Source organism: Letharia columbiana (assembly GCF_014066305.1).
Source record: "Letharia columbiana isolate WasteWater2 chromosome Unknown Sc0000008_s0, whole genome shotgun sequence".
Classification (NCBI taxonomy): domain Eukaryota; kingdom Fungi; phylum Ascomycota; class Lecanoromycetes; order Lecanorales; family Parmeliaceae; genus Letharia; species Letharia columbiana.
Window position 1 is genome coordinate 648,944 of NW_023501044.1, and position 25,890 is coordinate 674,833.

At 45.1% G+C, this 25,890-nt stretch overlaps 10 protein-coding genes across 10 annotated transcripts; 5 read left to right on the forward strand and 5 right to left on the reverse strand.

The window, feature by feature from the left end:
• Positions 1-87: 87 nt before the first annotated feature.
• On the forward strand, positions 88-1,079 carry HO173_003451 (uncharacterized protein; the record flags this gene model as incomplete). Its single annotated transcript, XM_037305377.1, has 2 exons — positions 88-187; positions 838-1,079. The coding sequence occupies 2 exons, from the start codon at positions 88-90 to the stop codon at positions 1,077-1,079; spliced, it is 342 nt and encodes a 113-aa protein (XP_037167785.1).
• Positions 1,080-1,798: 719 nt separating this feature from the next.
• Positions 1,799-2,145, reverse strand: HO173_003452 (uncharacterized protein; the record flags this gene model as incomplete). Its single annotated transcript, XM_037305378.1, has 2 exons — positions 1,799-2,014; positions 2,071-2,145. 2 exons carry the CDS (start codon positions 2,143-2,145, stop codon positions 1,799-1,801), a joined length of 291 nt encoding a protein of 96 aa, XP_037167786.1.
• A 1,805-nt stretch (positions 2,146-3,950) lies between these two features.
• Positions 3,951-5,221, reverse strand: HO173_003453 (uncharacterized protein; the record flags this gene model as incomplete). The annotated part of the gene is made up of 2 exons (XM_037305379.1): positions 3,951-4,703; positions 4,985-5,221. The coding sequence occupies 2 exons, from the start codon at positions 5,219-5,221 to the stop codon at positions 3,951-3,953; spliced, it is 990 nt and encodes a 329-aa protein (XP_037167787.1).
• Positions 5,222-5,796: 575 nt separating this feature from the next.
• Positions 5,797-7,164, forward strand: HO173_003454 (uncharacterized protein; the record flags this gene model as incomplete). Its single annotated transcript, XM_037305380.1, has 1 exon — positions 5,797-7,164. The coding sequence occupies one exon, from the start codon at positions 5,797-5,799 to the stop codon at positions 7,162-7,164; it is 1,368 nt and encodes a 455-aa protein (XP_037167788.1).
• Positions 7,165-8,656: 1,492 nt separating this feature from the next.
• Positions 8,657-9,866, reverse strand: HO173_003455 (uncharacterized protein; the record flags this gene model as incomplete). The annotated part of the gene is made up of 5 exons (XM_037305381.1): positions 8,657-8,943; positions 9,002-9,132; positions 9,205-9,519; positions 9,581-9,621; positions 9,786-9,866. The coding sequence occupies 5 exons, from the start codon at positions 9,864-9,866 to the stop codon at positions 8,657-8,659; spliced, it is 855 nt and encodes a 284-aa protein (XP_037167789.1).
• A 4,636-nt stretch (positions 9,867-14,502) lies between these two features.
• On the reverse strand, positions 14,503-15,812 carry HO173_003456 (uncharacterized protein; the record flags this gene model as incomplete). Its single annotated transcript, XM_037305382.1, has 6 exons — positions 14,503-14,612; positions 14,761-14,840; positions 14,919-15,371; positions 15,517-15,529; positions 15,589-15,613; positions 15,669-15,812. The coding sequence occupies 6 exons, from the start codon at positions 15,810-15,812 to the stop codon at positions 14,503-14,505; spliced, it is 825 nt and encodes a 274-aa protein (XP_037167790.1).
• A 497-nt stretch (positions 15,813-16,309) lies between these two features.
• On the forward strand, positions 16,310-17,493 carry HO173_003457 (uncharacterized protein; the record flags this gene model as incomplete). Its single annotated transcript, XM_037305383.1, has 4 exons — positions 16,310-16,442; positions 16,676-16,745; positions 16,799-16,975; positions 17,367-17,493. 4 exons carry the CDS (start codon positions 16,310-16,312, stop codon positions 17,491-17,493), a joined length of 507 nt encoding a protein of 168 aa, XP_037167791.1.
• A 253-nt stretch (positions 17,494-17,746) lies between these two features.
• HO173_003458 (uncharacterized protein) lies at positions 17,747-20,550 on the forward strand (the record flags this gene model as incomplete). Its single annotated transcript, XM_037305384.1, has 4 exons — positions 17,747-17,804; positions 18,079-19,108; positions 19,156-19,678; positions 19,732-20,550. 4 exons carry the CDS (start codon positions 17,747-17,749, stop codon positions 20,548-20,550), a joined length of 2,430 nt encoding a protein of 809 aa, XP_037167792.1.
• A 367-nt stretch (positions 20,551-20,917) lies between these two features.
• HO173_003459 (uncharacterized protein) lies at positions 20,918-23,148 on the reverse strand (the record flags this gene model as incomplete). The annotated part of the gene is made up of 7 exons (XM_037305385.1): positions 20,918-21,990; positions 22,041-22,373; positions 22,521-22,549; positions 22,598-22,768; positions 22,823-22,892; positions 22,942-22,976; positions 23,030-23,148. 7 exons carry the CDS (start codon positions 23,146-23,148, stop codon positions 20,918-20,920), a joined length of 1,830 nt encoding a protein of 609 aa, XP_037167793.1.
• A 198-nt stretch (positions 23,149-23,346) lies between these two features.
• On the forward strand, positions 23,347-25,226 carry HO173_003460 (uncharacterized protein; the record flags this gene model as incomplete). Its single annotated transcript, XM_037305386.1, has 5 exons — positions 23,347-23,418; positions 23,498-23,712; positions 23,784-24,228; positions 24,281-24,894; positions 24,968-25,226. 5 exons carry the CDS (start codon positions 23,347-23,349, stop codon positions 25,224-25,226), a joined length of 1,605 nt encoding a protein of 534 aa, XP_037167794.1.
• Positions 25,227-25,890: the final 664 nt, after the last annotated feature.

Consider the following 25,890-nt stretch of genomic DNA (forward strand, 5'->3'; position numbering starts at 1 on the left):
GCCTGTTCTACGTACGTATAGTTTACGTATAGTTCCGCGACAGAAAGCTCTTGACTGTCCCAGCAGCTCTATATGGCCCCTGCAGCGATGCTTGTTACGGGGCGAATCCTGCCTTTGGTAAAGTTTGCGCAGCTTCTCTGGTTTCTGTTTGCTTTGCTTTCGACTCTACTGGCTTTGAGCTCCGCAGGTGAGTCATCCCTTTGGTGTTTCTTATTATGCCTAAATGGGACGCTTATCGATCTGTTGTTTCAGACTTTTCTGCGCAAGCACAACAGCCCAGTCCTCCAGCCCTAGCTTTATTTCCAGAAGACTCTGCAAAAGTGGCGATCGAACATCTGCAGGAGCAGGAGCCGCCCCTTCCTCGTCCACAAACACAACCATCAATGCCAGCGGAATCGCCACCACCAAACCGGCTGGCACTAGCTCCAAGCAACTCATACCTTGCGCTTCCCAAACATGGCTCCGCAAAGCGATAACATACTTCAACAGTGACAGAACCTCGCAATTCCGCAGAACGATCTACCCATCTGCCTATTTCCCACCCAGCAGCAGAAGCATCCCTTGCCCGGCCATCCGCAACTCCAGCAGCATATCTACCAGCGCGAGAAGCTTCTTTCGCAACCGCACCGACCAGTCCAGCATCTATTTCGCGATTGACACTCTCCCGTCGCCGCGCGATCTGATCCTAAAGCCGCGGAGAACGGGAGCTCCCCAACCAAGGCTTGCGGTCAAGGCAACTCATCTCCAACTTGCAGCAGTCACGACACGCGGGGCACGTCTCATGTCCTCCACGTTATGCAAATCCGCCAATCTCACGTCTCGGACTGCTACAAGTAGGCACTTCGAGACATGGTCCTCCATCGGTGGAATATTCGGCAGGCCAGAGTGATCCGAGTGGCACCGTCCGGGTCCGCTTCAAGGCTCCAACGCGTCAAGACAGTCGGACGGAGTCCTTCGAGGATCGTCACCACTGGAAACAAGCAGCAGCAGCGGCGGCATTACTCCTGCAGCAGGAGCGACGAGCCTTTCAGATACGACTGCGTCCTCGCACACGGCGATGGGCTGTGGGATTCACGTAGCAGGGTCTGAGGACCTATGGTTTGCTTTTCGTGGGTCCATAAAGTGTTTTTCTTTGATCTAAGCTCGACTTGTAGATAGACCATGGGAACGGTTCGTTGAACTTTCGCGTATTCTCGAGCTCAGCTGTCTAATATTCGTACGTTCTTATGATTTAATGATGTACTGTATTGGTCAGTCGGCGTGTTTGGAACATTAGAAGATTGATCATTTTATTTGATCGAGAGGTGGCTGTATCCATTTATATGATAGCTGTGTAGCCTCCATGCACGTTTGTGCTACGCCAGAACGCCATGATATCTCGGGAGAACGCCATCCTAGTCATAGCCGGGAACCGAAATGGAAAAAGAGAACTGAGAAGGAGGCTTCGTCTCATGTACACATCATGCAAAAAACCAATATTCCGCGGCATACTGCCTCGAGAAGGCCGTGGGCATCCCTGCACACGTCGCTGGCGCAGCACCCCCTGCAGTATTGACCCTATAGATCTCCTTCACGCTGGGCACCAGGTCCTTTTGCTCAATCGTCAGTGGAGCGACTGGGCTCTCCACTTCCAACTTTAGCCAGGGAACGGCTTTGCTTCCATCCGGTCCGATGGCGGCAGTAGCTGGCGCTGTAACGTTGGAGGTCTTTTTCGAGAAGAAGATGCCGTAATTTGTGGTGTCCCAGACGAGGTTAAAGGTTGGTGTAGTGCTGTCGGTGAAGTAATGGTGGCCGGAAATCACCGAGCTGGATCCGAGGGGATGTATGGGCTTGCTGTCGCTTGCATTGGGGTTGGAGTTCGCCACGGCGACTGCAGGGGCGTTATTGAGAACGTAGGGGGATTCCCGCCAGGTATGGGGACGCTGGCCATGCAGGTGGTGTTGTAGAGATTAGCAACGGCGCCAAGGGCAATTGGGACGTCCGAAGAGCCAGCGTCGAGAGGGCAAGTGTAGTTCTAGGCGCATTAGTAAAGGAAGCAATAGGGGAAGAAGATATTTCCCGAACGCTTACTTGTAATCCACGTCCGAGTGCAACATGATAGACAGTAAGACCTTGAGAAGGCGGGGGCAGCGTGGATGAAGGCATGGCTGAATTGGCTGGAGTAACGCATGTGAATGTGGAGGTCGCTGCCAGGACGCGTTTAATGCCTCCGACATAATCTCGATAGGGTTGTGCCCATGGCTCGTGATGCCACGGCCCTATTGCCGCTGCTGATGCTAAGCAGGCTAGTGAGGAGAGGAGGAGCAGTTGTGAGTACATTGTGTAGAGAGTAGGAGAGGTTTAGAGAAGGGAGAAGTCTAAGATGCCTTGGACACTGCCAGGTGGGGGATTTAGTAGAGTAGTAGATGGATTGTAAAGATGTGAAAGGTCTCGATGCGGAGGCAAGAGTGACTCGGGGAGAGAGAGATATGGTGAGAGGACATTGGAGGCCATGATGAATGTTATGTGTATTATGTATGTTATTTATGCTGCGAGATGTTTCTATTTTTGTCCAGCGACAAGCGACGCAACTGGTCTTTGAAAGTAGGACTACCTTAAGGTAAGGTATTTAAGGTAAGTAGCAGGAGCGAGATAGAAGCCAAGAATCGAGCCAAGAATCAAGATTCTGAACGAGGCGTCGAGTGGACAGCTAAAAACAGAGCCAGCGGTAACCCACGGCCGGCTACATTAGTCAAAAGTCAAATATCACATCAGCATGGCCGGCGGCTGTAAGTACTAAAGTAAAGTATAGTAGAGTCTGAGTGTATCAGGTAAGTAGAGACGAGCGTACTTTACTTAGGTACTTGAGCTTGTGGAGGGAGCAAACTGCCGATTGGATGATTGACGTGAATTAAGGTTTTTGGGTTCTTTATTTTTGGCTTGGCCCTGGCGGCTAGAACTACCTTACTTAAAGCATTCCATCCTACTCATAAAGTATACTCCCACTTTCTCCAACATCTTTCTCTTTCCCCCACTCCACGCATAAAACAATCAGATGGCCATATAGAACATTCTATACTTACACCTTCAAATCTGCTCGTCTTCAATATATTTTTGCAAGTCTTTCCGAGGTGTGATTGGTCATGGATGCACCGCTAATGCAAAGATCGACCCGGGCGGTTAGGTAGACTGTCCTTTAGACTGCTCTCTCGGATGATCATCAAACGGGTCAGACTTTTTTTTTTTTACGAGTCTTTTTGCTGACCGTCGACCGGTAGCCAATCAATTTATTATCAGCACATTCTAAACGCCGTCCTTCGCCTTCCTTCGCCTTGGCTGCATCAAGGATCATCATCAACTCTTCCATGCACATAGGCAGCAGGCTCGACAAAATCAAAGAGGTCAAGTACGAATATGCGGCTCGGCGGGTGTGGAATTCGAATCATGTCCTGTAGATTTGTCTGTTGGAGTGAATTGTAAAACTGCAAGCGGCGCTCGTCCAAGTGGCCTCACGGCCTCATGGCCTGAATCTGCTGGCGGAGGCTGTTTCGAAAAGAGAAGAAAGGTCAAACTGTAATTGCCCATCCTGTTAGCCAACACCATATCTCGCCTCTGACCATCTCGACTTTACAACGCTCTGGTACCATCCACGCATCTCAGTCGGTCATCATTGGAACAATGAATCTGTGAAATTGTCTTGGCATTTTTGACCATGGCTTGTGTTTCACATGAGGACGATACAGCGACTTCTTCCCTTTGTGCCGGACATGAAGCATCAGGGACAGCCTGAGATCGCCTCTTCAACGGAGGTTTCGTACTGTACTAGGACTTACCTCCTGGATTGCAGAGAGAAATGCTTGCGTGCATTGCGCTGCAGGCTTACGGGCTCTTCAACTTCGGGCTACTGGTAGGTCGTTTGGTGACAGTTTTTTCCCTACTGAAGTATCATTACATAGAAAGAGAAACATGATTCAGTCAACATCTGGCACGGGCAAACCATGAACCAGCTTCACCTTTCTTCCCAGATCGGCCAACGCTTTCTTACTTCGCTCATCTCGTAGGTCTGAAGCCTCAATATCCGATACGAGCACAAAGTCATGCTCCAATACTGCAGATCCAATTTCCACGTCATACTCTTTGGCAATCATCTTGTCAGCAGGATGGAATTCAACAAGGAGTGATTCCTTGACTCCAAATACAGCATCTGACGTCTCGTAAGGGTCACCGCGTGTGTACAACGCTGTGATCAAGTGGTCGTATCCCGGTCTCTCGAACATGAAATGCATGTGCGCTGGTCTGAACGGATGGCGTTGCAGCTTCTCGAGGAGCTTTCCCACTGGGCCATCGTGAGGAATTGGGTAGGAAACTGGCTTGATGGCCTTGAACCAGAAGTTGCCATCCTGATCACTTTTCATGACGCATCTCCCGTCTGGACCTTCTCGGTCCGCGTATTGGACGTCGTAGTGCCCTGAAGAGTCCGTTTCCCAGATATCAATCTTCACATCGGGGACAGGCTTGCCGTGCGAGTCCTTGATAGTGCAAAGGACTAAGCAAGACTCGCCTTGGGCATCATGGGACATTGCGTCGCCATGCGCCATATCCTCCGCTTCGTGTGAGTGGAAGGGGCCAAGAACAGATCCTTCGGTGGAACGGGCCGGCTTGGGGTGGTCTATGCTATCAACGAGCAGAGAAAGGCCAAGGATATCAGAGAGAAGTATGAACTCCTGGAAGATATATGGTCAGCGTGAAAGTGGCGTGTGTTGTAAATAAGCAAGCACACTGCCAGAAAAGGTCGCGGTTGCCATGGTAAAAGTCCATGAGAATACGAATGACGGGGTTGGTTTTCCACAATGAAGCCTGCTCAAACTGCTTCTACCCATTGATGGCCAGTCACTTCGGCTTGCCACCATCTATCGTGTAATATATGGCGCTGGCCACCACCTATGACTGCCACTTCTTCGGAAAGCTTGCTAAGACAACGCCCTTGGAGATATATGGAGCCTACCTGTCGGACGTCGCTGGAAATTTGACCCACAGCAGTCAGGAATTCCAATGCAGCCATCCATTCTTTCGTACTCAGTCTTGTTTCCCTCGCGAAGTCGTGAAGGTGTGTGACCAGCCGCTCGAGGACGTAGGTGAGACGAGGATCTGAACTTTGGGAATTGATGCGGATAGTGTTCTCGGTGATGTTATCGATGGTCAAGTCCTTCATTGGAGGTACCTTGGCTTTTGAGGGATCCATTCTTGAAGTTGAGCGGCTCCTTTGGGTCTTTGTAAATATGTTTGATGTTTTGGGAGAGATTCGCAGGGAGGAGCTCACGGACTTCTTTTCTTCTTCTTAATGACAACCGGGCTCTAACCTGACCTCTTAAAGGATGCATTATTTATAGAATATGAGGACTTATTATGTTTGTGAGACAGCCAATTGAAGAAATTGGCGGCGGGGTCGGGATGACGGAAAGATGATTCGGCAAAAGACAATTGCCCTCAGTCTCTCGGACCTTCCGATCCGGGCGGGCCGAGCCGAAGATAGCTTTGATTCGCTCCGAGGGCCAGCAAGGCTGTGAGCCCACAAGAGCCCACAAGACAAGCACAAGCACAGGCAATCATCAGCATTCGACCATGAAAGCAAGGCACACAACAACTTATCTTATAAGCACCATAAAATAAAGCAAGAAGTAGAGTGGTCCTCATATTGTCACAAAAAGCATTAGCATCATCATTATCATTATCATTACGGAATCATGCTGACACTCCATCATCTTTCATGCAACTTATCGCTCAAGTAGCGACTGGTCCACACCACCGCCCATCGCTATGGCCGACCTCCCCAATACTATACCAATGTATCCCAATCCAGCCCATAGCCAGCCTCCAAGATCCGACACTCCAACAGCCCCAACGAGTAAAACCCCAGCAGTCACTACCGCTCAACGAGCCACAAGTACTGCCTTCGAATCTGCCAAGCCCAGCTCCAACGACAACGACCCCATACCTCGCCATCCCACTAATTCCTCGTCGGATGAAGAGAACCAGCCTCCGGATTACTCCCATGACAATGACCCCTACCAGCTCTCTACGAAGCTCAAAACCGACAGCGAGATCGAGGCAATACGTGCAAATACCTCTCGGAAAAGAGATGGCTACGGTCCTATCACTCTGAACAAAGAGGCGCACAAGGCTAAGAAACTTCAGGACTTCTATGAGAATCAGAACGAAAATATCCAGAAATGGCTCAAGCCCGTCGACGAGCACATAAGGCTGGCTAAAATCTTCCAAGGGGAAAACCATCTCAAGTACCAGATCGCTGTGCGAGGCTCTTTCGTCGCTAACCTCCTCCTCGCTGTCCTGCAGACCTATGCCGCCATTTCTGCTGGCAGTTCGCTCTCCTTGTTCACCACCATGGCCGACGCCATTTTCGATCCTATGTCCAACATCACCCTCATCGTCTGCAATCGCGCCGTCAAAAGAGTCGACCCTCGAAGATTCCCCTCGGGCAAAGCTCGTATCGAAACCGCGGGAAACATCGTGTTCTGCTTCCTTATGACCGCCGTCTCCTGGATCATCATTGTTCTATCCCTCATGGAGCTGAAACAAGGCACTTCAGAAAAGACGAAACCCCTACATCTACCCTCTGTAATAGCGGTGGCCATCGCAGGTGTTACAAAGCTCGCGCTGTTTTGCTACTGCTGGACCCTGCGTAACGTCTATTCTCAGATCCGTATTCTCTGGGAAGATCACCGCAATGACCTTTTCATTAACGGCTTTGGTCTCCTCACTTCCGTCGGTGGCAGTAAATTGAAGTGGTGGATCGATCCGATGGGCGCTATCATGCTTTCTTGCTTGATCTCATACCTCTGGCTCTCTACCGCCTACTCAGAGTTTCAGCTCCTCATCGGTGTAACAGCAGACACGCAAATGCAGCAATGGATCACCTACATCTCCATGACGCATTCTCCCGCCATCGTTGCCATTGACACCGTTCGGGCCTACCACTCCGGTCCGCGGATCATAGTGGAAGTCGATATTGTCATGGACTCCTCGGAGACCTTGCGCACTACGCACGACGTGGCTGAAGCGCTACAGATGAAGCTGGAAAGTTTGCCGCATGTTGAGAGGGCATATGTGCACATTGACTTTGAGACGAGCCACAAACCGGAGCATTTCTTGAAGAAAGAATTGTAGTGGTCTGTGTGTGATTGACGTCCAGTTTACGATTGAGAGGTCGCTGCTTGATATTGCTAGCCCATGGGACATTGGAGATTTGCTATTGGGAGTTGCGGAAGCTATATAGACTTGGTATAGAGAGATACGCGGATTGAATGACAACGACTTTCGCATGGACACTCTTTTGCAACGAAGCCCAGGCGCAAGCTCGATCTGTCGCGATCACGCTGCCTGAAATTGGCAATTTCATGCACTGGTGCCGTCTGCTTCTCGAACAAGTAGCGGATGCAAGCCGCGGTGTTGATAAGTTGTACGTGATCTAGAGCCTAAACACTCAATGGACTATCGTCCGCTCCTCTTTGCTCCTGTTCATTAACATTCCCACGAACACCGCTTATTCGAAAGCTGCCCCCTGACTGTTGAGCCGTTGGGCAGCCCACCTATCGCAGACCTCAGCATCTCAATCCTTGCATTCACCATAGCAAAATTCACCGTGACGGTAGCCCACTTTGCAGAAGTCGCCAGTAGCTTCGACGCCGTAGTCGATGTCGAAATACCCACTTTCTGGTCCTCCAAGGTCTCTCCCCTCGTAAGACTAGGATTTTTAACATCGACTTTCGACATATGCTTCTTATGATAGGGTGGATACCGAAAGCTACACAGGCATTCGAACCAGCCGGGCACAGGTACGGCAGGACGGTGATGCGTGAAGGCCTCGAAGCCGCATTTGCCTTGGTAAGCATCACTGCCCCCGCCGAAGGAAGTGTTCTCGACAACGGCGTGGAGCATGATCTCCAAGTTTTGGGAAACCGTTAAGACTTCTTGAAATTGGGATTCGAGTCACAAATAGGACCTTGGAGAGTGAAGGGCTCTCGAAACATGTTTTACGGCAAAAATAGGGAATGAATGAGTGGAAAAGGCAAAAGGCTTGCGCAAGAAAGCTCGGGTCATTATTCCAGCTGAGTGCAAAAGGTTTTACATCGTTGACCGTCACACCTCCTGACGAGGTCTTTGGGAGGACTGGTGCATGTTAGATTCCAGGGAACTTGGCTCAGAGGATTGAAAGATAAGTAACCAATGCAAGAGGATCGTGGTCAGATACTTTCGTCAATCTCTTTTTTGTCCGTGCTGAAGATTTCTAAGTTCAAATGCCATTTCCGCCAAAAAATTGACTCGATCTTGCCTGATTTGAAGATTTTGTGAAGGGTTGAATGCGTAGCGTCGAGCTGATCTGGCGTGGTGTAGGGAGCGATGCCGGGTGTGCAGAGTCGCGATTGGTGAAGGTGAAGGTGAAGATGAAGAAGAAGAAGCTAGATGGTAGGTCCTAAAGAGCCTCGTTTCGTGTCCGAATCCGGGCATTTTAACCTAAGTTCTACACATATATGGTAAGAATTACAGACAAGGTTTCTGAATTGTATGACGGGGCACCAAACCTCATGAACCCAAATTCAATGTTCATGCCAAGGACATGCACCATATGTACGACCGTCAAAACCGCAAGAGAGCTACTCTACAACCTTCCTTTGCCCCATAATGCGCCGCCATCGAGGGTAATGCAGGCTCCGTTGACATGACTGGATGCCCTACTCGCCAAGTACACCACTGCGCCGGCAATGTCTTCTGGCCTGCCCAATCGACCGTTGGGATTCTGCTTTGCCATCTCTGCCTCACCACCATGCAATGACATCAATCCCGAAGCCATCTTCGAGGGGAAGAAACCTGGGGCAATGCTGTTGCAAAGGATGTGTCGAGGGCCGAGCTCGACAGCCAGATTCCGGGTAAGATGAATTGCAGCCGCTATAGAGGGGAAAGAACATTAACGACAAACAATGCTGGTTGGAGAATGCGGGCATACCTTTAGACGCAGAGTAGCCAAAGGTCGCATTTTCACCCAGAGAGCCAACACCGAGGCCGGCAATAGAGGCGGTAACGATGACTCGGGAGGGGTCCTCCATTGTTGCATTCTTCTGAAGTAGCGCTGCAAACCTGTTTCATGCGGCGTCAGTGGTAATACTTGTGGAGACCGCCCAGCCATCAGCGTGGAAAAAGAGCACATACAAGCGGATAGTATTGAAGACACTCTTAACATTCAAGTCCATCACCTTTGCAAAAGCGCCATCAGGATGAGTATCGAATTTCTCCCCCCACGTAGCCCCCGCATTTGCAAATAAGATATCCACATGGTCCGTCGTTTCCATGACCTTCTTTACCAGAGCCTCCACGTCTGCAACCTTTGCGCTGTCGGCGGGCACTGAGATGGCTTGAGCGCCTGGACGTTTGTTTGGTAGGGCATTGAGGGCGGCGCATGCAGAGTCGCAGGCTGCAGCTTTGCGCGAAGTTATGTAAACTTTCGAGCAGCCGGCCTGAAGGAAGCTGCAATGGAGAGGACTTCCGTCAGTATCGCACGCAATACCGGTCGAGACCAAGAACATACCCAGAAGCAGCGTGGAGACCCAGTCCCCGTGAGCCGCCTGTCTATGCGTAATCAGGCGTCAGCATTGCTTCGAGACAATATCATGATTCACAGCACAGATCTAGGCAATTTACAACGCCTTCTGCACCCAGTACATGTCTTGAGAGCCAAAACATTGGTATCGTTCCGGGGTGTTTTGGGGTGTGGGGGGGGGGGGTGCGCATACGACGACCACTACTTTTCCATCGAGGGAGAAGAGACTCTTGAAGTCCTGGAGCTCAGTTTGGGCTTTTACTTCGGCAGCCATGATGTGAGATGTCAGTCAAAAATGCATGGCAATTTTATGATTCATTTCGAAAGAAAGGGGTAGAAGAAGGTTATTCCGTTTACCTCAATCATGAGCACGGCGAGGTGAGTTGTGAATACCACTAAAGGTAGGGATGTGATTCTTGGAGGGACCGAGTAGGATAGCCAAGTAAACTATACTATATAAAGCTAGAAAGACCCCGCAAGACCTTCCGACTACGGAACAAACAGATAAGCCCCAGGACTATAAGCTTACAATGTAGGTAAAGAAACAAAGCCGTAGCATAGTAGCCCTAAGAAAAAACCAACCACTGTTCTGTAATTATTTCATATAATGCTATAGCAGGACGCTAAGCCCGCGGTTAATTTAGAAGCTAACTTCTAAGTATAAACCCGGGAAGTATAACCGAAGCTCGGATGTTTGGTAGTTTGTATTATAGTAATAGGGTAGTGGATCCGATAGCCTCGTAACGAATCTTAGGTACTCGTAAATGGTGTTTAATTTTCGGCTATTAGTTTATAGTATAAGAATCTTCTATAAGATCTACTATATTACTTATTCAATAACTCTTTGCAGCTTTTAGCTTTCTATATTTTCTAATATAATATAATTAGATCGCTATATAATGCGTAATTACTTGATTTCTTATTATATTAAGAGCTATATTTTTTCTATAATTAACGCTGTCTAATTATATTATAAGTTTATCTAATAAATAGATATATTATACGATCTAGTATAGTTAATAGAATTTTACTTAGCTATTAAGTAGAATATTATATTTAAAAGTATATATAGATAGTATATTATAGAAGCTTTTAATAGCGGTTCGAAGAATACTATAGAAGAGATTCTTAAGTATAATAACTCGTATATTATAATTTTAGTTTAATAAACGCTATCTTATCTAATTCGGTAAGAGAATTCTTATGAAGTACCGCTTTTAGTAGTTTATTATACCTCACTATTCTGCTCTTAAGTATTAAGGGCTTATAATACGTAATGTTTAATCTTAAGAATTTTTTAATTATTATTAAAGAAATGTTAATTATAATCGGGTAGTGATTGGCTTTTTATATAGTAAAGAATAACTTAGATATTAGATAATGTTTTTATATTAGTATATAGTATAAGGAATCGTAAACCTGCTTATATAGTAGACTTTTACGAGTATAAAAGTAGATTCTACTTTAATAGTTTTAAGTAGGCTTAAAATCTATTCTTATAAGTTAAAGGGTATATAATTTAATAGAATATAAAGGCTGAGATCTGGTAGTAGTTTTATTTAGTATACTAGATACTGGTAATATATTTTTAATATCTTATATTTTCTTAGATTAATATATCGTAGTTTGGGAAGCTTAGTTTAATATCGCTTTATTATAAACTTTCAGTATGTAGTATCTTTTTTCGTGTGGTAATATATGTCTTTCAAGATCTATAGAATATATCGTATACTCGGATTTAAAAGTTTAGTAGCTAGTGGTCAGATCTTTAGTAAGAATTTATAGATTTTATCGAATTAGATATTACTGTGATAGGCTTTAATCTAAATCTTAATATTCTTATCGATCTTATCGAAGGCTTTTATAGTAATTTTATAGTTTTGTAGTAGAAATAGCTTTTGTAGAAAGAAGAAATATCATATAGCGTGCTATTAAGCTTTAAGTTACTTTAATTTAGTAAGTATTATTAAAACGAATTAAATTTATTCTTATTTTCTTCTAGATTTATTTCGAATTATAATTCTCTATTTCTATTATACTCGTGTAATTATAATATTTCTAGTATTTAGTATCGAATAAGGTCTCATAGCCTCAAGTTTTTAGGTTGATATATTAATAATAAGTTTAGGAGAGTTTATTAGTCTAATGTCTATAGATTTTATAAAGATCTAAGTTGAGGAAGTGGAGGTTTATAATTAGTATATATTATATAGGCTGATATGTGCTTATATAAGTAGTTATATTTTATAGAACGTGATAATAACGTAGGTTCTCGCTTATAAGTGGGTATTCTTTTAGTGAAACTAAAGGTATAAATCGTATAAGATAGATACTTTCTTATTCTTTCTATTGCGATAGCTTTTAGATTATAAGTTTCTATAGATAGCTCTTATAGGTGGATATAATATTTGTGATAGTATATCTGTTATAAATCGAAAGTATTATATATATATAAACGATTCGATTTAGTTAATATTGTATATACTTATTCTTATAATATATTTAATATATAGGATCTCGAAGATAGTTATTTTATTTGATTTATCGTATTTTATTTTCTTGTAAGTCTGAAGAGATCTTGCGATTTTCGAAGTTCTTTATTTACCGACGCGTGATATCGATAATTCTTAGAAATCTCGAATTTCTAATTAATTTAGGAATAGACCCTTAGTACTTTAGTAATTCGTTCTTTAAGAATATAATATATTTAATAATATAAGTTATATTTGGCCTTAATTAATAATATAAATAGTTATAATTTTTAAGAATAAGAGTAGTTATTTACTTAACTTTAGAAAGAAGTAATCTATAGAAAGAAAATAAATTCTTAGTTATGAAGCTATTAAGAAGTCGTTTATATAGAATATAAGAGGCGTATCTTAGAATTCGGCGAATATAGTAAAGGGTTTAAAGAATAGAATTAATGCTTTATAAGCTAGCTCTATTATAATAAAGCTATAGACTATAATCTCTACTATATTCTTATAGACTATACTTATTAATATCTAAATAATAAAATAAGTAGTTTTATTATTGAATATAGTATTTATTTATTATTATAAATTATTATTTTTTACTCTTGTCATGCTAACTACTTAATAAAGTTATTCGGGCTCGTTAGGTTTTATCCTGACTTTATCTTTTATGTTTTTTATTTTTTTTTTTTTAATTTTATTTTAATAAGTTTTTTTATTATTTAAATTTTTTAGATTTTAGTTTTTGTTTTATTTTTATATATAATATTTTGTTTTTTTTTTTAGATTTTTATTAATATTATTTATTTTATAGTTTTATTTTTGTATGTTATTATTTATTTTATTATTGTTTTTTAGTTTTATAATATTTATTTTTTTTATAAAATATTTTAATATTTAAATATATATTCTTTTAGTATTAGGTTAGTTTTATTTTTATAAATTAACTTTATTTCTATATTTATTATTTTATTTATTTTAAATTTTATATTATATTTTTATTATTTTTAATTATTTTATTTTATTTTTTTCTTTTTTATTTTATTTATTTTTTTTAATTATTTCGGGTCAGTTCTCGGACTTTCTCGTCTTTCTTAAATATATATATGTATTTTATTTATATTTTAATATTTTTTATTTTAATAATATACTTGTTTGTATATTTTATTTTTTATTAATTTTTATATTATATTTGTATATATTTTAATTCTTTATATAAAGATTTTAATCTATTTATGTAATTTGGCGTGCTGTTTAAGATATTACATTTATATCAATCTTATTCGCTTATTAGATTTCTTCTACGTTATTATTTTTTTCTTTAATATAAATATAACGTCTTTCTCTTTAGCTTAATTATATACTTTTGTTTATAATAAAATATTATTTAAAATATTAATATAGTGTTTTAAGTCTCTGTTTTTTTATTATATAAAATATTATATAGGTTATCTATATGTTAATATTTATAATTTATTAAATAAAGTGTTAACTTTACTTGTATTTGTGCTTGTTTTTTTAACGTATATTTATTTATATATAGTATACCTATTATAGATTATTATCTTATATCTTTATATTTTAGTATATATCTCATATATTTTTCATTTTTAAATAGTTATTAAGATTATTTTTTTATTAATCGCTCTTACTTTATATTTAAAATACTCTTTTTAGTAGCCTAATATATAGTTATTTTAAAAGTTTTAATCTTTTTAGTACTCATTTACTTATAAACTTTTTTTATTTATTAATATTATTATTTTATTTATTATTAAATTTTTATATAATTACTTATTAATATATTCCTTTATTTTTTTATTGTTAATTTTCTGTTTTTGTTTTTTTAGTTTGCTTTTTTATATTAGATATTTTTTTTTTTTTATTTAATATATCTTGCTTAATTTTTATTATTTTTTTTTTATATTAAATTTTATATTTTTATTTTTTTTATTTGTTTTTTTTATATATATTTATTAATGTTTTTATATATATTTTTTAGATTTATTGTTTTATTTTTTTAATTTTTTGAATTTTATGTATTTTTATATATTAGTTCTTTAATTAATTATATATGTATATAATTATAATATATATTTTTATATTTAAAATATTATATATATATTTATTTTAAATATTTATTAAAGTATGTATAGTATTTAATATTATATAAAAAAAATAAAGTATAAATATTGTAAGTAGTTTTTATTATCTTAGTCACCAAGTGCCGGACGACGGAAAACCCTCTGTGAATGAGAGACCAGATGGAACGCAGTCTAGCTTTTCTGCTTCTGCTCCTTCGTATCGACACATGATGAGCTACATACAGTCTATACACGGTCGTCGATGCCTTGTGGCGTATCCACCCCAAACTCCAGCCCTATGCTATATATAATGTAATGCCGCATGTTCCAGCATTGACAGTTTCTCTCACTTTTAGAGCGGACCGGTTGGACCTGTCTGCATGCCAATTTTCCGCTTCCCCGGCTTCTGGCCTGTCTTGCCCCGTTTCGATGCTCCCGCCATGGGGTGTTCCCTTTCCCATTCTAGATTACAATTTCGGCGTCAGTAGTGCCCATTTGAGGAGGTATAGCCAACGTTAAAACATGTTTCGAGAGTAAAAACTCCCGAGAAATGTCTCAAGACTCGAGATTTGCTCCAAAACGGGATAATATGGGATCCGAAAATACGTACTCTCGTCGGCCAGATACGCCTCGACAGCGAGACCCAGGTTGTAGTCTGATTGTTGAAGGTAGAGGAGAGCAATGTCATATCTGAGATGCACAGGAATGCTCGACGGCTGATCAGCCTTGTCCAGACCACGATAATCAATTGGGGGCACGACTACTCACTCTGAAACTTTACACGCAACCATCCACCGTCTGACCTTCGCTTTCCGAATTCCTTCCTCCTCGCTCTCCATTGGTTCAGGACTCAGGCTGATGCCTCCTTTGTAAAACTCTCCAGGGATGAGTATTGTTCGTCGAGCCGCCAGCAGATGGTCTGCGAATAGACCATTCTTTCGCCTCAGCGCATCTTGGGAAACGCCGTAGCGTAGTGAGAGTGACAGTAGTGAATCCTGGGAAGGATTCAGGAAATGCAAAACATCCTCTGCTGGAGCTTCCGAAGCTGAACGGTACTCTTCTCTTAGTGGCGTGAAAATGTTCAATGCAGAATACGCTGGGGGCTCCTCGCTGTCCGGTGGCGAGGCCAAAGTAGCATGGGCGGGACGAGGAGAAGGAGGCGGCGAGTACGCTGGAGGATCACGAAGGCCTTGAGGTAATGAAGATGGGCCGGATGAGACTCTAGATAACAATGTTGCAGTCAGTATTGCCTGTTGGGGCGTGGATCAAGCCTTGAAACATGTTTCAAGAGTGAAGAGTCCCAAGACTTGTCTCAAGACTCGAGGCTTGGTCCGTGAGAGGAAATGTCAACTCCGGAGATACGTACTGGCAGAACGGGCCTTGTATCGAGATTCAGTCTTCCCTTATGGGGCTGCGTCTTGCGGATGGGGAGGCTCACAGTAAGACGCAAATCGAGGATTGTCCTTCAACAGAGGATCAGTCGAGGCTCCCGATATAGGGTAAATTGAGAGAGCATACTGCTATACACTTTCCACAGATAACTCGACCGCAACATTCCAACCGGCGATCCTGCACTGTGGGCTTCTCCGTCTTCTCATCATACTGTGGCGAAATAACCGACAACAGCGTGGCGCAAGTGCAGCAGCATGCTTCGTCAATCATGATAACAGGGTGTGCGGAAAATAAAAATGAACAGAAACGCAATAAGCAGTTCAGGAACGATTTGGAGGTATTAAAACATAGACGTATGGTAGAATTTCAGACACAAAAGCGTTCAACAATGATTGATAGTCGCTAGCGCTACCTTCTTCATCGCCGTTTATCGCCAGACGAATATCTAACCAGGTTGGACCTAGCCTGGCCCACGAGATTTGGCGGACCCTCGACTTTCAACTTTCGACCTTCAACATTCAACATTCAACATTCAACCTTCGACCATCCGCGCACTTAGCTAACGATAGAGGTACGTTAAGACTGGTGCTCATAGTACAAGGTTGCTTGAGCCGACCATACTTTGCGCATGGAGTTCGTCCGGCGACATGGGCTGAAGACCCCTTGTCCCAAGGGCACTCTTTGCGCTCACAGGCTAATATGGATCTCTTCGCTCTGCCAGATACCTCACCTCCCACCGCCGGGTTGAGAATCTCACGTACGCCAACATGGTCAAAACAAGTGTCCTCAACGATGCGCTGAATGCCATCAATAATGCTGAAAAATCTGGCAAGCGCCAAGTGCTCATCCGGCCCAGCTCAAAAGTCATTGTCAAATTTCTACATTGTATGCAAAAGCATGGTACGTGAGACGGTCAAGTAATCGTTGGCGCGCCTTCTTCTCCTTTCCAAGATCGAACGCATTCGGGTAGATAACTAGGCAATGGTCTCAACATTTCAAAACACTTTACGACCTTTGCCCTTTAAGTACTCGATATATTCAAATCTGCGAAGATCTTACACGTTCTCTGATTTAATTTCTGACGTCCAACGTTTAATCCATCGCGACATTGCTGACTTGTCCATCTTTCCCAGGTTACATTGGAGAATTTGAGGAGGTCGATGACCACCGATCAGGCAAGATCGTCATCCAGCTCAATGGCCGGTATGTAGTCTCACCTCCCATGCTTCATTACGAGTAGCTGATCTCTGCAACAGCATCAACAAGACAGGCGTCATCTCTCCACGATACAACGTGCGAATAACGGACTTTGAGAAGTGGGTCGTCAAGCTGCTGCCTTCGCGTCAATTCGGTTACATTGTCTTGACAACTTCTGCCGGAATCATGGATCATGAGGAGGCTCGACGGAAGCACGTCGCAGGAAAGATCATTGGGTAAGGCTAGTCCGTTTACAACGTTGACGACATACTCATGGCCCCACTACAGTTTCTTCTACTAGATCATGGATTGAGTCGTCATGCCTCTGAACGCGAGATAACCAGAGACAGAGACACTAGCGTGGTTGCGAAAAGCTGGGATACGATGGAAGCTTGACATAACACCAAATATGATACCAATGCTATGGCAGATTTGACTACCGGGCTCACAGCTTTCTGCTTGCCTTAGTACTGCATCTGCCTGAGAGTATCCGCTCACAATATGCTTGTCGGCCTTAGATACTCCTCCCCAGTAATCAATCTATGATCCATGAGCGTCCGTTACTTCTTATTGAGACGCCACGTTCTTGCGAGGGCTTTTGCTTATTTCCAGCTTTAATACTTGTAGAGCAATCAAGGTCTCCTCCAAATCGCGGAGCAGGCAGTGTCTGGAGAATGGACCAGACCTTTTAAACGTCGCTCTCAATGCTCTACCTGTAAGCCTAGATTTACCAGATGATCTGATCAAGTGGTGAAGGAAAGGCTGTCCTAGAAAAGGGGTTCTAGGGCTTCAGGGTTTTAGGGTTATAAGCAAATGCCAAGATATAGATAAAGGGTTTCACGTGCTTGAAGTATAGGCTGGGACTAAAGTAGAGTATTGCTCTTGCCCAAGGTCAAATGCCAACTTGTTTGCATCTTCCAGTTGCCATGATTTTCTCCCTCTCTTTCGAGCTCCCATAGCTGAATTACCAGCTACTGAATTCCGACTAACGCCTGACTGTCCATGTAATGCCTACAGTCCAAGAGCCTGCCGAGCTGCCTCCTTTAAAGCCAATCTCATCAAAATGTGAGCCTAACCCCTTCCTTCTTCTCTCCTTCCCCTCACCCCTGTTTGTTTGGCCACAGTGTCTGTCGGAAGTCCTTTCACTGGGGCTTACGGGATGCTTCCAAAGTGGGTGTGCCTGCTACTGGGATGCCTCCTGACAATCTCTAATTCTTTACTTTCCACTCCACTGCTAGAAAAATCTTCCCTGGCAGTCTCTCGACATTTCCTTCTAGATCTCTTAGCTATCTTCTTTGTGTACTATCAAATGAGGACGAGAGGCTCACATGCCAGACAGCCGTTCTCATTGCCGAGCCTGAGAGTATATCTCCTGAGCCAAGTCCCAGAATAGTACCAGCAGACAGGAAGCAATCGTCACGTGCTTCATTGTCCTCCAAGCAACATCGTACGAGCACGTCAAAACGCTTGTCAGGACGTCCAGCGGCCGATACCTCTAGTCCTTCGCTGCATTCAATATCAACCATTAGTAGCGTTGAGTCGGACACCACCCCAGATCCGACCGACCACGGAAACGAAGTCAGACTAGAAAAATCTCACCATGTTGCACATCTTCAAGATCCCGCTAGTCACATCCTCTCGCAAGTAGCAGAATGGCTCCACCAAGAAAAAAGCAAGAAAGCTGCCCACAAGGCCAAGAAACATAGTCATGCGAAGCTCGCACACGCTGCAGAAGCAACTAAAAACCTTGTAAATCAATTTCGTAGCGACGAATCTAAATCGAACAACGAGCGCCATGTCAGAACTTCTTCGGACGTATCCGAAGGAAGCCTGGCTTTGGAGAAGTTGGAGCAGATCCTGTCAAACAGTATGGGGTTGGGTGGAGCAGACAGTCTTACCCCTACCGACGACAGGAAGGATTCATATTTTCCTCGTCGAAGATCCAGGCGACAAGGTTCTGCCAGAGGTTTGCTCCGAAAGGCTTCAACCATAGCATCATCGGATACCGAATACCAGGAACCTGACATTGATGTGCCTTCAGCCGAGGTGGTTCTTGACAATTCCAAAACACTGGGCTATAGTGGAGGAGCAGCAAATGTTGATCTTCTGAACCCTAACAAGCGAGCAGTGAAAGAAAAAGAAGCCTGGTTGCAGTTCAAGATGGAGATTGTTCGGTTATCCCACACCCTTCGTCTCAGGGGATGGAGGCGAATACCATTTGATCGTGGCGGAGACATCGATGTGGAGCGCCTAAGCGGTGCTTTAACAAACGCCGTATACGTTGTCTCGCCGCCCAAAGATCTTTCCCAGACTCAATCAATTGCAAGGAACAACAGCACCGCTTCTCTTGTACCCAAGAAACCGCCTCCGTAAGCATTCACATCGTCAGGTCGACGGTTGGACTGACCGGATATAGGAAACTTCTTCTCCGCATCTATGGACCTCAAGTCGAACATCTCATTGACCGAGAGAGCGAGCTGCAGATCCTACGCCGTCTGGCTCGCAAGAAGATCGGCCCTCGCTTATTGGGTACTTTCACCAACGGTAGATTCGAACAATTCTTCCACGCGCGGACATTGACCGCTAGGGATCTTCGCATTTCCGAAACCTCTAAGCAAATAGCCAAGCGAATGCGTGAGCTCCATGATGGCATTGAGTTGCTGGAGGAGGAACGTGAAGAAGGGGCATTTATCTGGAGGAATTGGAACAAATGGGTGGATAGATGCGAAGAGGTCATCTCATGGCTTGACAACCAAATCTTGGCAATCAAGCAAGGATCAACAGCACCTCCCTCTGGAGAGTGGAAGGAGCGCGGGTTGGTCTGCGGTGTCGAATGGTCTCTCTTCAGGCGGACCGTGGAGAAGTATAGAAAGTGGCTTTTCGACCAATATGGAGGCCCGGCAGGTATCAGGCAAAAGCTGGTATTTGCGCACAACGATGTGAGGATCTCGGCTCATGAAGTGTCTTGACAGTGCACGCTGATTGTATTCAGACCCAATATGGAAACCTGCTTCGCCTCGAGCCAAGCGGAGAGTCTCCTTTGCTCCTGCCGGCAAACGAACACAAGCAGTTGATAGTGATCGACTTTGAGTATGCGTCAGCTAACGTCCCAGGCTTAGAATTCGCAAATCACTTCACTGAATGGTGTTATGATTACCACTCTTCGAGACCATATGCCCTGCACGCCAACAGATACCCAACACCCGAAGAGCAGCACCGCTTCCTCAAAGCCTATGTGCAACATCGTCCTCCAATCCAGACTCGTCCATCTATGTCACCACTTTTAGGGGCCAGCCATGGCCCTACAAGTTCCATCTCTACCTTCATGTTAGACAGTCGTGCTCCGATGGCCCAGATAGAAGAAGAGAAACGGCAAGACGAAGCGGTGGAAAGCGAGGTCAAAAAGCTTGTAACGGAGACGCGCCTCTGGCGGATAGCGAATTCAGCGCAATGGGTCGCATGGGGAATCGTACAAGCTAAAGTCCCAGGCATGGACGAGGCATTGGAAGCACAAAGGAACAGCACCCCAAAGTCGGAAGCCACAATCATCCAAGCCCCGGAAGCGCGCCTCGATTCGGATCCCTTGAGCCAAGAGAATGGGAGACTTGCGCAAGATGCCCATAAAAAGAGGCCAGAGAGCAGAGAAGAAGTGCCGGAAGAGGGACACGAGGAGGAAGAGGGGTTTGATTATCTGGGCTATGCGCAGGAAAGAGCCATGTTTTTCTGGGGAGATGTCCTTCAGCTTGGGATTGTGAAGAGGGAGGATTTGCCAAAGGAGCTACTGAACAAGGTCAAGGTCGTCAAATATTAACACAGGAGTGGCAAAGGCTGCCTCGAAATCGTATAATTCTTTCTGTTTGGATACCCTTTTCGCCTGTTTCACTCTTCTTCCGGCGCACTTCGATAAAAGACGTAGAGATACAAACGTCACAAATCTTTCAGCAGTCTCTACTCTGGTTTTTTGCTAAACTTGGGGGGTCGCATCGACTTATTCTTATTCACGAGTTTGAGGGCGGGAGGGCACGCTTCTCACAGCCAAAGCACGGGCATTAATAGACTGGTAGGAATCTTAACGCAGCGAGCGCGAAGTGTTCTAAGCGAGAGCCACATACCTTCAAGCTCCAAAGTGGAACCTTGCATATGTACAGCTCTCCACTCCTTCTTCCATCCTCCAAGCATCAACATATCCTCACCCCACAACACTCAACTCTTCCGCCCCTGACGTCGGTCTTCCTACCCCAGTAAAGAGCCACCAGCTCCCGCACGAAGTGTCTATCGCTCTCGCTCCATATATCAAGACCCATACGGCTCATATCTTCGCTGCTCACATATACTGCATCCGCGTCTTCTAGATCTTTGCTGGTACATTTCCGTCTCTTCTGCCCGCCATTTCCATCTTCGTCTGCATTTCCAACATCATCCGTATCCTCATCTGAGTAATCGGAAGCATCGATGATGTCCGACAGTGTCTTGAGTATCAAGATAGTCAGTCGGTGAAAGTAACCAATAATCGTCATTTCCAATCCTGCTGGGGATGTGTCCATGCCCTCCACGCCGGGAGATCTGCCGGGCGACTTCCTTGCTGACCGTGGTCGATCGGGTGAATCACCGCGGTAATTATCGAAATGGCGTAGCAAAGCAGCATCGTGATCTGCTTCTTCGTCCAGGTCTGTGCGTTTCTCGCCAGCCGAAGCCCACCACATAAAACTGGAGTACGCAAGCGCGGACCAGGATTGCGGTTCGGCGAGTTGAGTGTCAAGAGTAGAGGAAGCATCGTCGTAGGTCTCTTGAGCATTTTCGAAGGGGAGGTCAGAAGTCTGCTCCGTGCTTGAATACTTGGATGCGTGCGGAGAGTGGCCGCTGGGAAAGCGGCGAAGCTCTCGGCGAAGTGTACGGTACCGACGCAGATCCCGCTGTGTGGCTTTGATCTCTGTCCCCTTCTTGACTTCAACGCGCGGCCAAATTTTCTCTTTAGCTTGTTTCGAGTAGGATGGCGGAATAGTGACAAGGGTATCGAAAAGGTGGTCTTTGTGAGAGAGGATATCATCTGTGGTACAGGCCACCCACCCATATCCCATGCCCTCATCAGTGACTTCGGAGCTCGGATTGATGTCTCGGGAGCCTTGAGCTAGGGTTGCCATGTCGTGGACACCTGCTGCGAAAAGTGGCCGCAGGCGAGTGGGTAGAGGTTCGAGTGGGAGGAGGTCAGAGACAGAGGATGGGATACAGGAAACAACTGAGATGTCGTACACTGAAGACACATTTCAGCCAAAGTAACGGTAATTCGAGAACTTTACTTACCAAAATTACAAGCCAGTTCAACAGGCGCTTGGCCCACAAACAGTATTCTTTTCCGTAACAGCGCCGCCTTGTACAAAGGAAATATCAGGGGCCCGAAAGTGTCTAGTAACACAGGCAGTGAAAGAGCTGGATGATGAGACGACAGTGATTGCCCTGGCGGGGCAAGAGCAGACGCTGTTGAGACAGCACGATGGCGATTGCGCGTTTTGCCGTTGGGCGAGCCTTGACTTTGTCTTCGCTTTGCTTGTCCGTCCGAAGGTGATTCTGCTGCTTCCTTCTGGGAGTCTTCCTCAGTTGGAAGCTTGTGTGCCAGCCAAAAATCTTTCAGTGGCTCTTGATGGTGCCGGAGTCAGCATTACTTTTTGGGGAGGGATTCTGAGTCGCGAGACATGTCTTAGGAGCAGAGAACTCTTTAGACACGTCTGACGACTTATAGGACAGCATCAATGGGGAGAGATTGCCTCGGAGGGTATAACGTACGGGTCTTCGTAGGATCTTGGACGAGGGTCCTGGCCATGTCAGCAACCATTCAAGAGTACAAATGGACACCCACTCACTTCGCCAATTCTTTCAATCCCGAGGCGTGTTTCCAGCTTTTCCCAAGCCTACCATAGCTCAATGGTACCAGTGCTCCTACAGCCAGCATGAGCGCATTTCGATCCGCCTCCTCGGCGGGCTCGTTGAGGAAAGCACTGATGCCAGCATAGCCGTTGTCGTGGACGAAGTATCTTGCATTTGATCAATTTATTGTAGCAATGATAGTGTACGAGTAGACAGCGTACATGAGATCTTCTCGGACATTGTGTAGCCCAGAAGGGAGGGATTTGTATTCCACGCTCTCGTTGAGTTCTACTACCGTAGCAGTCAGCACAGTCTCAGGGCTGGAAGGGTGTAGGCATACACCCAGGCATCGACTGCTTCCATGCTATCGTGTAACTAGTATTCCTTAAGCCCTTGTCCGAGCAACTATGGAGTTCTCAGAAGCCTACCCTGCCTTGACGTCGAAAAGAATAAGGAAAACGGCGGCAACCGGTGGCAGTTCTTCTGCATCGCGATTGGGAAGTTCAAGATGAAGCGAGTGCCCTCTACGTCGTTTGGCTGTTGACATGCTGAGAGTGAGATGTTATGATCATGGAATATTAACTTCAGAAAATAACGAGTAGAGTAGTGCCGCTATTAATACCGCAAGCGGTCGTGGGGTGCATACAGTGGCTAGTCAGTATTCTGTAGAAAGTCACGATTCTCTGACTTCGCCATCAATCCAATATTCAGATGTTTCTGATATGATGCCCAATTTTCCCCAACTATGCATGAGATCCTGACGATCCAGCTTGGCCACCGTGCGAACTACGTCGCCACTCATTTCTGGAACACACAGGTATCTTCCCGCTCCTGGCCCTCAACGCCAACTCTGCAGCAACATCATCTAACTTGCACTTCCCCTTTCTTCTTGGTAGGAATCCTACTTTACGTATGACAGCACTCAAGCTTCCCCTGTTGACCATGATGTACATTTCCGTCCTGGTATCGGAGCAAGGGGAGAGGAGACATACACGCCAAGGACCTTGATTTATGATCTTAAGGGCGGCTTTGGGGGTTTAAGGAAATGGGGGGGCTTGTATGACCAGCAGATCAGCGGAGATGGAGGGGTTGAACAAGGGAAAGGCGTTTGGTAAGAAACGGTGTTCATGTGCAGAAGCGTGAGTAGAGACTACTATACTGACAAGAATTGTGGTAGAATAGGGATGGCAATGTTGTTTTGCATCAAGATCCTGGCATTGAGCAATCTGAGTTCCAACGAAGCCTCGACGAAGGCGTTCCTAGTGCACAGAAATTAAGTACCGAGACCGTAAGATACTGGTCAGATTTCAATCGCGTATTCTACCATCCGCGATCAATAGTGCAAATCAACGATTACGAGCTAGGTTCCACACTTATGCCATTCGAGAAATGGGAAAGTGGTGAAGAACTTTTCGCGAGCATGGATAGGGACGTGGACTTGCTAGATCGAGACGTGAGAGTCTGGGCTGAGGAGTGCGATCAGATGCAGGGCATCCAGGTATTTACAGGTGGAGATGATGCATGGAGCGCCTTTGCAGCCAAATACGTCGAGAGCTTGAGAGACGAGTTCGGGAAGGTGTCGATATGGACATGGGGGTTTGAAGAAGAGCAGGGCAAAGGGCAGAAAGTCGGTCCTGTCGTCCCGCATTGATGTAACACTTGTTGACTGCGATGAGAAGGCCAAGCAACTGCTAAGGACCGTCAATGCCGCGAGAATGATCAGCGAGATGTCGACGCATGCATCTATGTACATTCCATTATCAATACCATCGACACAACTCCCACAGTATGTACACTTTGACCGGACTTCGCAATGGCATACCTCAGCACTCCTCTCGGCTGCATTGGAAAGTATTACACTGCCGACAAGACTAAGGCATGACACCCAGAAGCGCGGGTTTCTTGATAACCTGGAGGGAGCGTTGAATGTTCATGGGAATCACCGGATTGCCCAGCTGCGGTGCAGCATGCTCGATCCCGAAACCGCGCCGCTCGTAATTGCAACCACCAATGGGACTACTGATGATAGAGCGCCATCAGCAAATAACGGCACTCTGGTCGAAGAGGACGGATTGAAGCTCGCTGAGCCAAGACTGGACATGGACCTTTCGTGTTGTAACGCTCGATCCCCATCTCCGTTTGCTACTCAGCACGATGTATCGGACCATGTCTTTGGTGTCGTGGAAACTACGAGGACAAAGGTTGAAGCAGCCAGAGATGAAGAAGCGGAGGAAGGCGAGATCACTTACGCACGAAAACGAAGGCGATTTGCTGGTCTGCCAGTCATCGAAAGGTTCGTGACGCCAACATTGTCAAGGATTCTGCCACTGCGGAGGACATTTCCTTATGCAACTAATCCCGTGCAGGTATCACTCCTCGCTTGAGTGTCCAATCCTCGATAGCTTCCCGCCAATCTTGTCGTTCTCGCCGGGTCTCACCCAAGTTGCGGTTCACACCTCGCTTTCAACCACATCGGGGATCTCTAACCGAGTCAAAGCTCTCCAAAGGGTGGTCAGCAGGATGGCAAATCTTGACGAGCGCGAGACACTTTCTAACGGCCTTGGCCAGATCAGCGAAGCATACGAGAATGGCTGGCACAGTGGAAGCGACGAGAGCGACGACTGAGATGGAGTGTTCTATTATTGACATGATTTCGAATACGGAGTATCAATGGCGAAATCGCTACGTGAGCGCTACTGACTAGCTACATATCATAGCCGACAAGGATACGAGGCACAGCTCAAGAACAACGTCCAAGCGCGATGACTCGGCTGGGTTCGAAGGTTGGCAGCCAAGTTATACTTATGTGTTGCGGACATGTTGTTGTCCTCATCATTGGTCCTCCCAACTTTTTCTGGCGGTGAGGGCCATGTTTTAGGATTCAAATGTAGCCAAAATGATGGAAAGCAGACACATTATATGCCCGCAGGTTTATTCCCTTATATCCTGCACCGGCTCGGAGCAAGGGGGGGAGCGGTCTGGCTCATGCATGTCAGACACAAGATCCACCAAGACCTGAGGACATATGCTAGGAAATCCACTTAAGGGCCCCACTACTGCATTGCTACATCCATAGTTACTGCCTACGATGAACAGGATGTTGAGATATGAAATCATCGTGGATTGTTGACAAGCTACAAAGGTAATTTTAAAAGACCAAAAAGAAAGCCCATGCTTTGTTTTTTCGTTGTTGCTATATTTCGAATGTCTTCCTTCTTCCTTGGTGGTGCACTGACGGGAAGGAATGTGGGGCTTGTCGATCGCTGCTCTACGAGGCTAACTGTAGATA